A 12036-nucleotide genomic window follows, 5' to 3' on the forward strand; every position below is an offset into this window, starting at 1 on the left:
GCAGGTGAAGGTGACTAGTAGTCGGTGATGGCCTGGATGCCCTGCCACATGCGTCATGTGCCAGCTTTGTTTTGAAAATGACCATGAATTTGCTTTGAGTAGGCATGCTTAGCCTCTTTGACGGCCCGGGAGAGCTTGGCTCTTGACACCTTGAGGCTTGCTTTGTCCCTTGACTTGAAAGCATTGTCACGGGTTCTCAGCAGGATGAGCACCTCGTCAGTCATCCATGTTTTCTGGTTGGGGTGAGTTGTGATGGGATTGGAGACAGTACAATCATCAATGCACTTGCCAATGTAGCCAGTCACTGATTCTGTGTACTCCTCCAGGTTGATGGAGTCACCGGTAGTTGCTGCTACTCTGAACATTTCCCAGTCAGTGTGCTCAAAACAGTTCTGAAGAGCAGAGGTAGCTCCTGGTGGCCAGGTTCTCACTTGCTTCTGGTCTGGTTTGGCACTGGTCTGATGAGCGGTCTATAAGCTGGAGTGAGCAGTGCAGAGATGTGGTCTGAGTAGCCGTAGTGGAGCTGGGGCTCAGCCCTGTATGCGCCAGGGATGATTGTGTAAGCAAGATCCAGCATGTTAGTACCCCGGGTTGGAAAGTCCATATACTGGTGGAATTTAGGGCGCATTCAGTGCAGCATTAGCACTGAGGGCTATATACACCACTACTATGTACTGCGAACTCCACCAGCGGTGCACAGTGACTGACTTCAGATTAGCAAGGTTGAAATCTCCAGCAACAATTAATCTGTCTGGGTGAGCAGCAGTGAGCTGTGACTGGATACTAGCACCGTGCTTTTACACCATTCAGTGTTGATGTAAACACACAGTCCCCACCTCGAGTCTCACCTATCAGCTCAGTGTCTCTGTCCACGTGGAAGCACAACAGACTGAATGGCTGAGTCCGGACTGGAGCTCGTCATCCAAGTCTCTGTAAAAATGAAAACACAGCAGTCTATGAAACTAGACTACCTCTATCTGTGAGGCTGGGTAGCCCGCTGAAGCTAGAGGTAGTCCAGTTTATTCTCCAAGGAACAAACATTGGAGAGAAGAAGTGATGGAATGGCTGGTCTGGAGTTAACCATTAGCCTAGCACCCTGGCTCACTCGCCTTCTTGCACTTTCAGCCAGCAGACTCATGAGGCGCTGTGGATGGCAGCAGGCCAAGCTCACGCAGCTCTTCCCACAGTCCATCTGGAAGCAGAGATTGTGGTGGATGTCTTAGCTGCAGTCGGCTCTGGCGATGGTAGATGCTGCTGCTGGTTGTAACAGTCATGGTTTGAGTTTAGAGTCGGGTTACACACAGACAGTAAAACAAAATAGCAAAACAAGCTCCGTATTGTTGTTAACGAAGTGGCTGCTGCAGCTACCCGCCGCTCTGCTTAAACCGAGAAAAAATCGCTAATGGTACATTTTAATTTCATCCTCCTGTATTTGATCCTAATGTAACTTTTTATTTGGATTCTTCTGTGTGTTAAATGTCTTTATTTACATCATCGTGACTGACTTCAGGTCAGTCTGAGGCATCAGCTTTTAGTATAAAAAGGTCAACACGGCAGCTGCAAGATGACAGGACAGAGATTTAATGACAATAATAGTAATAATGAATTGTTAGTTAGTATTTTTGCTCTTAAAATGCTTCTATGGTAGTCTCTGTGTTAACTATAGCATGTTATCTAGAAATATCTCAGCACAAAAGTGGTCTCATAACATCCTGTGTGTTAAATTTAGTCTGTGGTCAGTGACGCTGCTGGGAGGAGCTTTGAGTTTGAGCCACAGGAACCAACCAAACCTGAGAGGAGAAGACACACAGACAGGCCAACACCTTACAGAGAAGAGTAGACTTCAACTCTGAGGAGAACTAAAGAAAACACTGGCTGGAGTATTTGTGGAGATCAGTGAAGCTGAAGTTCAGTTCAGGATGAAGATCCTCCTCATCTTCACCCTCTACCTGATCTCAGGTCAGTTATTCTACTTCAAGTTGCTGATTTGTGTGTTTAGATCACAACGTATTTTATAAAAGAACATGTGATTCAGGTTTTATGTCTTTGACTGAAGCTTTTAGTTGCAGTTATTTTGATGCACAACTGCAGAATTTAAAGAACTTGGTTGAATTTAGTTTTACAAGACATGAGTGAAAACGTGCCATTTGATTGGCAGGTCAAGTGGGCTGCTCTGATGTGATTGGCTACCCAGGAGGTATTGTTGAGATCTACTGCAATCACCATAAGCATGAAGTGTTTAATGAATATTTTTGTAAAGTGACACCAAGAGAGTGTTTATACATAGACGTCCAAAACCCAGGGAGTCAAAGAGGCAGGTTATCTTTACTTCGCTATGCTGAAGGTTTTCTTGTGAGGTACACAAACCTGAGTTTACAGGATGCTGGATTATATCAGTGTGGAGAAACTGGAGGGTGGAGTCATACTGTGAACCTGAAAGTGAATTCAGGTGAGAACGTCTAATACATCCTAAAATATTAAGTCATAAAGTTATTGCTGAAAGTATTTTATGTGCCATGATGACCTGGAGATTCTCCATCTGACATCATTGGAGTTAATTTATTTTGTATGTTTGGCAGATCCGTGTTGTTTGGGGCCAGAGACTGTGGCTGGTTATCTGGGAGAGAACGTCACCATCAGCTGTTCATATCCAGAGCAGTTTAAAAGAAATTACAAGTTCTTATTTAAACAGGAGGATAAAGGTTTTACTGAAGTGATCAGATCCCCAGAGTCTCCAGAGACTCAGAAAGGCAGATTCTCCATTTCTGATGACAGAAGATCTGCAGTTCTCACTGTGAGAATCAGTGATGTGAGAGAAGATGATGGAGGAGTTTATTTCATTGGAGCTGGGATTGGAACTAGATCAATCAATTACAACTCCTTCTTTACAGAGATTCAGCTCCAGGTTTCTGGTGAGACACATTAACGTCATGTCAATGTTTGTTGGTGTTCAGTGAAGATAATAAATCATTAAACAAAAGATTCTAATTTGGTTTGTAAACCACCTCACAGTTTCTGTAAAAATGTTTTCAATAATTTATAACTAATAATAAATAATGTATTAATAAAATAAGTTGCACTTTTTTGTTTACATTATTTTCATGCTGGGAACATATTTGACTGATGATGAGGAGAGAAATTGAATGCACTTGCAACTGATATTGGAAAAAAACTTGTGTAAACCTAAAGGGACCAGTATTTGCGCTCTACACCGAGTGTGAGAATCAGCTTCAGACCACAGTGCACAAAGGAAGTTAGACTCTCAGTTTAGATGTGGTTTGTCTGTTTGGTCATTTGTTCCAACCGTGTCTGTCCAGATATAAAGAAATGTATTTATAGTAGTTAAAGTCAGAAAGGCCAGTCAGTGTCTTTACTGTGTCTTTATAAGGCTTTCACTTTTATCATATTGGTTTTGCTCTATGTTTATACGTCTTCATGTCATCAGGTCCAACTACGACTATGAAACCATCAACAGCATCAACAATGTCTTATAGAAGCACATCAAGGACAGCATCCTACAGCAGCCCAACTACGACTATGAAACCATCAACAGCCTCAACAATGTCTTATAGAAGCACATCAAGGACAGCATCCTACAGCAGCCCAACTACGACTATGAAACCATTAACAGCCTCAACAACAACATCTCCCAGAAGAACATCAACGACAACGTCTTACAGGAGCCCAACAAGAGCACCACCAACAACAGCATCTAACAGGAGTCCAACAACGGCACCAACAACAACGTCTAACAGGGGCACATCAACAGGAAAATCAGCCGTCGCTGATGAAGAACATTTCAGTAAGAACTCACTTATTATTTGAAAAAAATCACCCTTCTATAGTCAACCATCTCACGTTGGTCCATCCATATATGAATAAACATATAGACAAACTGATAGTTAAAGTCAGTGAGTTCAAACATCAAAACATTTTAACCTCTTAAAATTCCAGGTTTATTACATATTAGGGCATATTATTCTGTAACTTCTGTGACTTCTATATAAAGCTTTGGGCCTGCGGTGGGTGCTGGCCATTTAAGTGGGCGATTTAACTTTTATGCATGTGTATATATATATATACAGTGAGGAAAATAAGTATTTGTTACACTGCCGATTTTTCTAGTTTTCCCACCTACAAAGAATGGAGAGGTCTGCAATTTTTATCGTAGGTACACTTCAACTGTGAGAGACAAAATAAAATAAAAAACCCAGAAAATCACATTGTCTTATTGTTAAATAATTAATTTGCATTTTTTTTGCATGAAAGAAGTATTTGATCACCTACCAACCAGCAAGAATTCTGGCTCTCACAGACCTGTTAGTTTTTGTTTAAGAAGCCCTCCTACTCTGCCCTTACCTGTATTAATTGCACCTGATTGAACTCGTTACCTGTATAAAAGACACCTGTCCACTCACGCCTGTACACTCAATCAATCACACTCCAACCTCTCCACGATGGCCAAGACCAAGGAGCTGTCTAAGGACACCAGGGACAAAACTGTAGACCTGCACAAGGCTGGGATGGGCTACAGGACAATAGCAGCTTGGTGAGAAGGCAACGACTGTTGGCGCAATTGTTAGAAAATGGAAGAAACACAAGATGAATGTCAGTCTTCCTCGGTCTGGGGCTCCATGCAAAATCTCACCTCGTGGGGTAAGGATGATTCTGAAAAAGGTCAGGAATCAGCCCAGAACTACATGGGAGGACCTGGTCAATGACCTGAAGAGAGCTGGGACCACAGTCTCAAAGATTACCGTTAGTAACACACTACGCCGTCAGGGATTAAAACCCAGCAGGGCACACAAGGTCCCCCTGCTCATGCCAGCACATGTCTAGGCCTGTTTGAAGTTCACCAATGACCACCTGGATGATCCAGAGGAGGCATGGTAGAAGGTCATGTGGTCAGATGAGACCAAAATAGAACTCTAGAACCACTCGCCGTGTTTGAAAGAAGAAGAAAGATGAGTACTACCCCAAGAACACCATCCCAACCGTGAAGCATGGGGGTGGAAACATCATATTTAGGGGGTGCTTTTCTGCAAAGGGGACAGGACGACTGCACCGTATTGAAGGGAGGATGGATGGGGCCATGTATCACGAGAGTTTGGCCAAAAACTTCCTTCCCTCAGTAAGAGCCTTGAAGATTGAAGATATGTCGTGGCTGGGTCTTCCAGCATTACAATGACAGAAAAGACACAGCCAGGACAACTAAGGAGTGGTTCCGTAAGAGGCACTTCAAGGTCTTGGAGTGCCCTAGCCAGTCTCCAGACCTGAACCCAATAGAAAATCTTTGGAGGAAGCTGAAACTCAATGTAGCCCAGCGACAGCCCCGAATCCTGAAAGATCTGGAGAAGGTCTGTATGGAAGAGTGGACCAGAATCCCTGCTGCAGTGTGTGCAAACTTGGTCAAGAACTACAGGAAACGTCTGACCTCTGTAATTGCAAACAAAGGTTTCTGTACCAAATATTAAGTTCTGTTTTTCTATTGTATCAAATCCTTATTTCATGCAATAAAATGCAAATTAATTATTTAAAAATCATACAATGTGATTTTCTGGATATTTTTTATCCTGTCTCTTACACTTGAAGTGTACCTATGATAGAAATTACAGACCTCTCCTTTCTTTGTAAGCACATTCATGTAATGATGTGCTAATAATTTAAATCCTATATTTAATTGAAAATAGCACAAAGACAACAAATCAAATGTTGAAACTAGGACATTTTGTTTGTTGAAAACTATTTGCCCATTCTGAATTTGATGATAAGATAGTAACACGTTTTTAAAAAGTTGGGACGGAGGCCTGTTTACTGCTGTGTTTCACCACCTCTCCTTTAACAGCGCTCTGTAAGTGTTTGGGAACTGAGGAGACGCTGCTGTAGTTTTGAAAGTGAAATTTCTTTTTATCATTTTTTTTATTTCATGATGCCAAATGGTGGCAAATCTGGATTTCAGGTGGGTCAATTTAGCACATGGAATCTTTTACTATGGAGTCATGCTGTTGTAATACATGCAGAATGTGGTTTGACATTGTCTTGCTAAAAAGGCCCTCCCTGAAAAAGACGTCATCTGGATGGCAGTATATGTTGCACCAAATCTGTATATATCGTTCAGCATTAATGGGGCCTTCACAGATTTGCATGTCACCTATGCCATGTGCACTAATGAACACACATACCATCATGAACACTGGCTTTTGAACTGCGCACTGATAACAAGCTGAGTGGTCTTCAGCCTGGAGGACACAGTGTCCATGATTTCCAAAAAGAATATCAAGTTTTGCTTCGTCGGACCACAGAACAATTTTCCATTTCACCTCAGTCCATTTTAAATGAGCTCTGGCCCAGAGAAGGTGGCAGCATTTCTGGATCCTGTTTATATTTGGTTTCTTCTTTGTATTTTAGAGCCCATGCAGTGATTTCCACTTAATGTAGTGTTGTCTGAGGGCCCAAAGGTCACGGCCAGCTAATATTTTTACTCCTGTTCCAACCTTTTTTGAAATATTAAAAAAAAAAAAAAAATAGAATTTCTCAATTTCAGCTGAGTAATTTGTACCATTTTCAAGTAATATGTTGTCTTTCTAGTTTTCTTATCAAATAAAGGTTTAAATGATTTGCACATCATTAAAATGTTTTAATTTGCATTTTGCACTGTCCCTTTACACAATTATTTTTGGAAATGGGGCAGTATGTTCATGTCAAATTAATTCAGGCAGGGGTTCAGTGGTTCAGGCTCGACACCAGAAAGTGGCATTTATGTGGAACTGGACATCCTTGGTTCGACTGAGAAGGTGTTTGTGGTCATGTGATGTGATAAAGTTGGTCATGGTCTGTTCTTTTCTGGCTTTTATCTACAGGTGTCTTTCTCTTCATCACTGTGTGTGTTTGTGCGGCTTTGCTGCTGATTGGAGGATCAGCGCTGATCTTCTACAAATGGAGATGCAGAAAAATACAAGGTACTCATAAAATACCTCATGTGTGGCAATCAGAACATTATGGAACCAGTGGAGGAATAACAGTATGATTAAACTTCATTCAACAATTTATCAAAGATTTTTTACTTATATATTAAATGATATTTGATACATTACTGTTATAAAAACAATAGCAACACCTTATAAAACCTTCAGATTACTGGACATTGCCTTTGAGTTCATTGTGGCTCCTGCTTGTATCTCCAAAACCTTAAATTAACAGGAGAAGGCAAAAACATCCTTAACCTTTAATATAAGTCAAAGTTAAAATATTTTTGTAAGGCATCCTTTGGACTATTCACCATGAAATTTCAAGACAATGTAAAGGCCAGCTGGCTTTATAAAATTATGGAAAAAACGCTTTGATCAAGTGGAGTGGAGATACAAGGTTTTCTTCTGATGGCAGTGATATAATTCATAGCACAGATGCACAGAAGTCTGGAGGAATGCCCTGGAGACAGGGTGTAGGGCATGAAGTAGTATCATAGGAAATAGTGTGGTTCAGTGGAGGAGCACTTTAATGGAAAGGTTTCTCTAAATCTTTAGTTATTTCAGTACATTGATTAAAAAATGTGAGATTCATAGAATTCTTCATCTGTTTACACACTCATTTTTGTGATGTAAACATTTTTATCAACATTTTAATCTAGAAGATAAATAATGGTTTGCTTTGTTCTCAAATTTTGTCTTCCATAGGTTCCACTTCTTCACCAAACATGAAGGAGGACAACAACAAAGTGAATGAGTAGCCATTCATTTGTGTGTGTGTGTGTGTGTGTGTGTGTATATATATTTCTTATATGATCTGTTTTTATTGTTGTTTTTATTTTTGTCTGTCCTCAGATTTCTCACTCTGCCTGTGACTATGAAGAGATTAGAGACATAAGACCCCATTCAGACACCAGAGCTACACCACTTTACTCAACTCTCCAACTCCCACCAGCCCCCTCTAATCCCCCAAATACTGTGTACGTCACGGCACAACTCCCATCAAATCCTCCTGTCCAGGATACCTACAGCATGGTCCAGCTTCCTAAACTCACCACTGAAGCCCTCACATATGCCACCATGAGTTTCCAGAAGAATCCATATTCTCCAATTGATGCCACGGTGACCTTCAATCAGGAGGAATCCTCTACTGAACATGCCCCTGTCAGTCATCACCCACGTCTGGAACTGACTACTGAATATTGATACAGTACCAATAGCAATCCTGCAAGATACGTTTATATTTCAGGGCTTTTGGTGTTACTAAGCTTCACAGTGCATTTTAATTTGGCCACTCCCGAATTCTCTGCTCCCTCTGATAGGTTTGTTTTTTTAAGCCCTTCACTTGAGTTGCTAACCTTTTAGACTGCATAAATTGAGCGACCCCATGGACAGCTAGCAAATACTTTTTCAACACTTGGAATCAACTCCAGACCTCAATTTGTTATGAAGTGATGAGGATACAGGACACATCTAGCCATGAAACTGCTTATCAGTCAAATGTTTGGTTACGTTTTTTGTGAAAATGGAGGAACCATGGAAATAATGGCTGTAATTGCTGAACAGTTAATGTAATGTTTTTGTTACACACCTTGAATTAAAGCTGGAAGTCTACACTTTAACTACATCTTGACTGCTTCGATTCAAATCCATTGTGGTGATTTACAGAGGCAAAGTGTTAACACTGTAGACTCAAAGACTTGTGAGGGATCCATTTATAGGTTTATTACCAATTGGGCAATACAGCACTCATAGTAAAAAAGGCAGAACAAAAATGGCCATGATAGTAAATTAGTCCAACAACTCAGGCAGTGAAACAATAAAGGCAAAAGAACGAAGACAGATGCCAAAATGACCAAGTTTCCAAACAAACGAGGGTCAAACAAACACTCTGCAGTCAGACTCAAAGAAACTGTTAATACTTCACATCAGCTGGCTGAGAGGTGAGAGTTACCACAAGCAGGTCGTGGATCAGCGTAGATGGGGAAAAAACTTTTCAGTCTGAATCATCAGATATTTATAGAACTAGGCCTATACAAAACAGCAGAGTTGGTGGAAGGGGGGTTGCCAAACTGAACCAAGACTGACCGCAACATTTTTTTGTTGTTTATTAATTTAATTGGGGTATAAAACAGCACACCGTCATGTGAGCAATATGGTATTGTTGTTTAATCTGACTGCCCATCTGGTCCCACTGCCATGTCAGAATATCATAAAAATGATATAAAGTCCTCAGTGTTTCATTTGGTGGGAGGAGCTGTGGGGTTGAGCAACTCTGACACCAGATAAAGAGGAACCAACAAAACCAACTGAAGACAGTCACAGACACACAGGACGACCTACACTTTACAAAAAGTGTTAAAAAACAGTGAAGCTGAAGTTCAGTTCAGGATGAAGATCTTCATCTTCACTGTCCTCCTGATCTTATGAATCGGTAATTTTGGTGTAAAACTGTAGAATTTAGAGAATTTGGTGGAAAGTCTGCCCTGCGATGGACTGGCGACCTGTCCAGGGTGTATCCTGCCTTCCGCCCGATGACTGCTGGGATAGGCCCAGCACCCCCCTGATGGAGAAGCGGCTTAGAAAATGGATGGATGGATGGATGGATGGATGGATGGATGGATGGAAAGTATTGACATTTGAGAGATGAGTGAGAATCTTCCATTCGATTGGCAGGTCCAGTTAGCTGCTTTAATGTGACTGGATATCCAGGAGGTTCTGTTATAATCTACTTCAAACACCAACAGCACAGACCATTAGATACATATTTTTGTAAGATAGCAACAAATGAGTGTGTTCATGTGAAATCGAGTCAAATGCAGAACACAGGGATTCATGAAGAAAGACTTTCTCTACAAAACTCTGCTTGAGTTCTTACAGTGATCAACAGAAAACTGAGTTTACATGATTCAGGATTATATCAGTGTGGAGAAACTGGAGTGTGGAAACTTGAGGTGAATCTGGCAGTGAAAACAGGTGAGAAACTCTGAAGAAATTATTTTGGTCAAAAAATTACTGATAAGGGCTGCTTATGAATGTATACCTGTGCCTACAGACATCTGGAGAGGCCATGAGCTGCTGCTCTAGCTTTCTGGTTTGTTATCTTGAGTTCACAAGAGTTATTTCAAGACAACAACTTTGTTGTTATGAGATCACAAGAAATTCACCTTGTTATCTCAAGATAACAGATGTTGTTATCTTCAAATAACAACGTAATTAAATTGTTATCCTGGGAATAACTCATTATCTCAAGACAACAGTCCAGAAAATTATGGCCTCTGGATTGTTATCTATTTGAGGGAAACACTAAGGTTCTCTTCAAAATGGATGGTCTTCATTTCACTGACGTGATTCATACAATAGAGACTCAGAGAGGCAGATTCTCCATCTCTGATGACAGAAGATCTAAAGTTCTCAGTATGAGAATCAGTGATGTGAGAGAAGCTGATGGAGGAGTTTATTACTGTGGAGTGAGCGATGGAGGAGAGTCAGTCAGTTATTATTCCCGCTACACAGAGACTCAGCTACAGGTCACTGGTGAGTCTAATACATTTTCAGATTTTTAGTCCTTTAAAATTGTGAAAATGATTTTGAATAATGAAGATAATGAAGAATTTCTTTTGTGCATTGTTTTTGATTCCCATGAGATGTTTGAATGATGACTGTGAATGAGGTCATTTTTATGAGACTCTCCGTCTGTTCAAAATTCTGTTCAATGTGAAAATGACTTCATGTGGTACGTAACTTCACTTTACACAACTTCGCTCACCTGTTAAACTTACTAACACAAATCTAGTAACAGTGTTTCTTGTATAACTGTTGGTTACTTGAGTAAAGCTAGTTAAGATCCCAAGTTCTACACACTGAAAAGTCCAGAAAGCTTCCAGGCACTCTTCTCAGTTTTGTCGTTTTCATTAATTAACTCTTAATTTTCCAATTTTTGTTTAGTTCTCCTCACATGATGGCATTTTTATGTCATTGCTTATTCTCACGCTACAACGTTCCTGCACTTGGCACGGTTTTGTCCTTTTCACTATCATAATGTTTTGCATTCAGGTTCTGCCTAAAGCCAAAAAAAAACACTTTCATTTGGTAAAGACCTCCTTCACCACCCTGTATGTCTATGATTTTTGCCACTGCTGGTCAACACATGACCATTCGCTTCAATACACCTGCAAATTTAGCTACTGCCTTCACACTGAGGCCTTTAGCCCAGATGAAGTCACTCCCTTTTGCTAATCATTAACATCTCCTCTGCAACCCATTTTCCACAAAACAAATAAGACATTCACTGCACTGTACCACCTTTTCTCAATCTATGAATCTCGTCACACACTCAGCATTTATAGCCTGATCATCCTTGTGAAGCACCATCTGCAGGAGCCTGAAGTTACTACCACCTTAAAGTAGCATTGGGTGCGAATTGATATTTTTTGCTCTCTTTTACACCACTGTCATAAATACAGGTTGCGCTACCTTTGAGCCCCCACACATTACACATATATTGTTGATAAACTGAAGGATTCAGAATCCGACTTCTCGTGCACACACACCATGCAAACAGATTACACTCATGATTTTGGTGATTTACACATAAAACCAAGTGAAATCACAAGTGTGATCTGTAACCTCTGATGTCTGAGTGATGCTCATGAAAGGGAGTTGGAAATTTGAAATTTGGTGACATCAGAAACGAAAGAACCATATCAATTTGCAAGGTAAAGTAATATTACAAGATTTTATTCCAGGAAGTTGAAAGATTCCAAGGATTATTTGCCATGAGATTGATAACAATTGACCAAACTTTCTGCCATGGCAGCCTCTGCCATGATGTCCACACTGGAAATACCAGCTAGCTGAGGAGGCATAGTTGTAGGTGTGTAATGTGGTGCCATTAAGCTTTATGCAGTTCTCATGAGGTCTTGCAATAGCTTCTCCAAAGTTTCATAGCACTATAGGAGGTGTTCCAGGCTGGGAGTGGCAATAACAGAGATGCCATTCTCCCTATTGAGTCAGTGTACCATCAGAATGATTCTGAAGCTGTTATTTTAAGCTAAAATTGTTGCTGTAA

At 40.7% G+C, this 12036-nt stretch overlaps 1 protein-coding gene across 1 annotated transcript; it reads left to right on the forward strand.

Moving 5' to 3' along the window:
• Window positions 1-1819: 1819 nt before the first annotated feature.
• Window positions 1820-8592, forward strand: LOC108413142 (mucin-5AC-like). Its single transcript, XM_017685510.2, has 8 exons — window positions 1820-1959; window positions 2159-2197; window positions 2288-2449; window positions 2580-2912; window positions 3446-3802; window positions 6861-6959; window positions 7674-7714; window positions 7821-8592. The coding sequence occupies exons 1-8, from the start codon at window positions 1920-1922 to the stop codon at window positions 8169-8171; spliced, it is 1422 nt and encodes a 473-aa protein (XP_017540999.1). The 5' UTR covers window positions 1820-1919; the 3' UTR covers window positions 8172-8592.
• Window positions 8593-12036: the final 3444 nt, after the last annotated feature.

Source organism: Pygocentrus nattereri, chromosome 12 (genome assembly GCF_015220715.1).
Source record: "Pygocentrus nattereri isolate fPygNat1 chromosome 12, fPygNat1.pri, whole genome shotgun sequence".
Taxonomy (NCBI): Eukaryota; Metazoa; Chordata; class Actinopteri; order Characiformes; family Serrasalmidae; genus Pygocentrus; species Pygocentrus nattereri.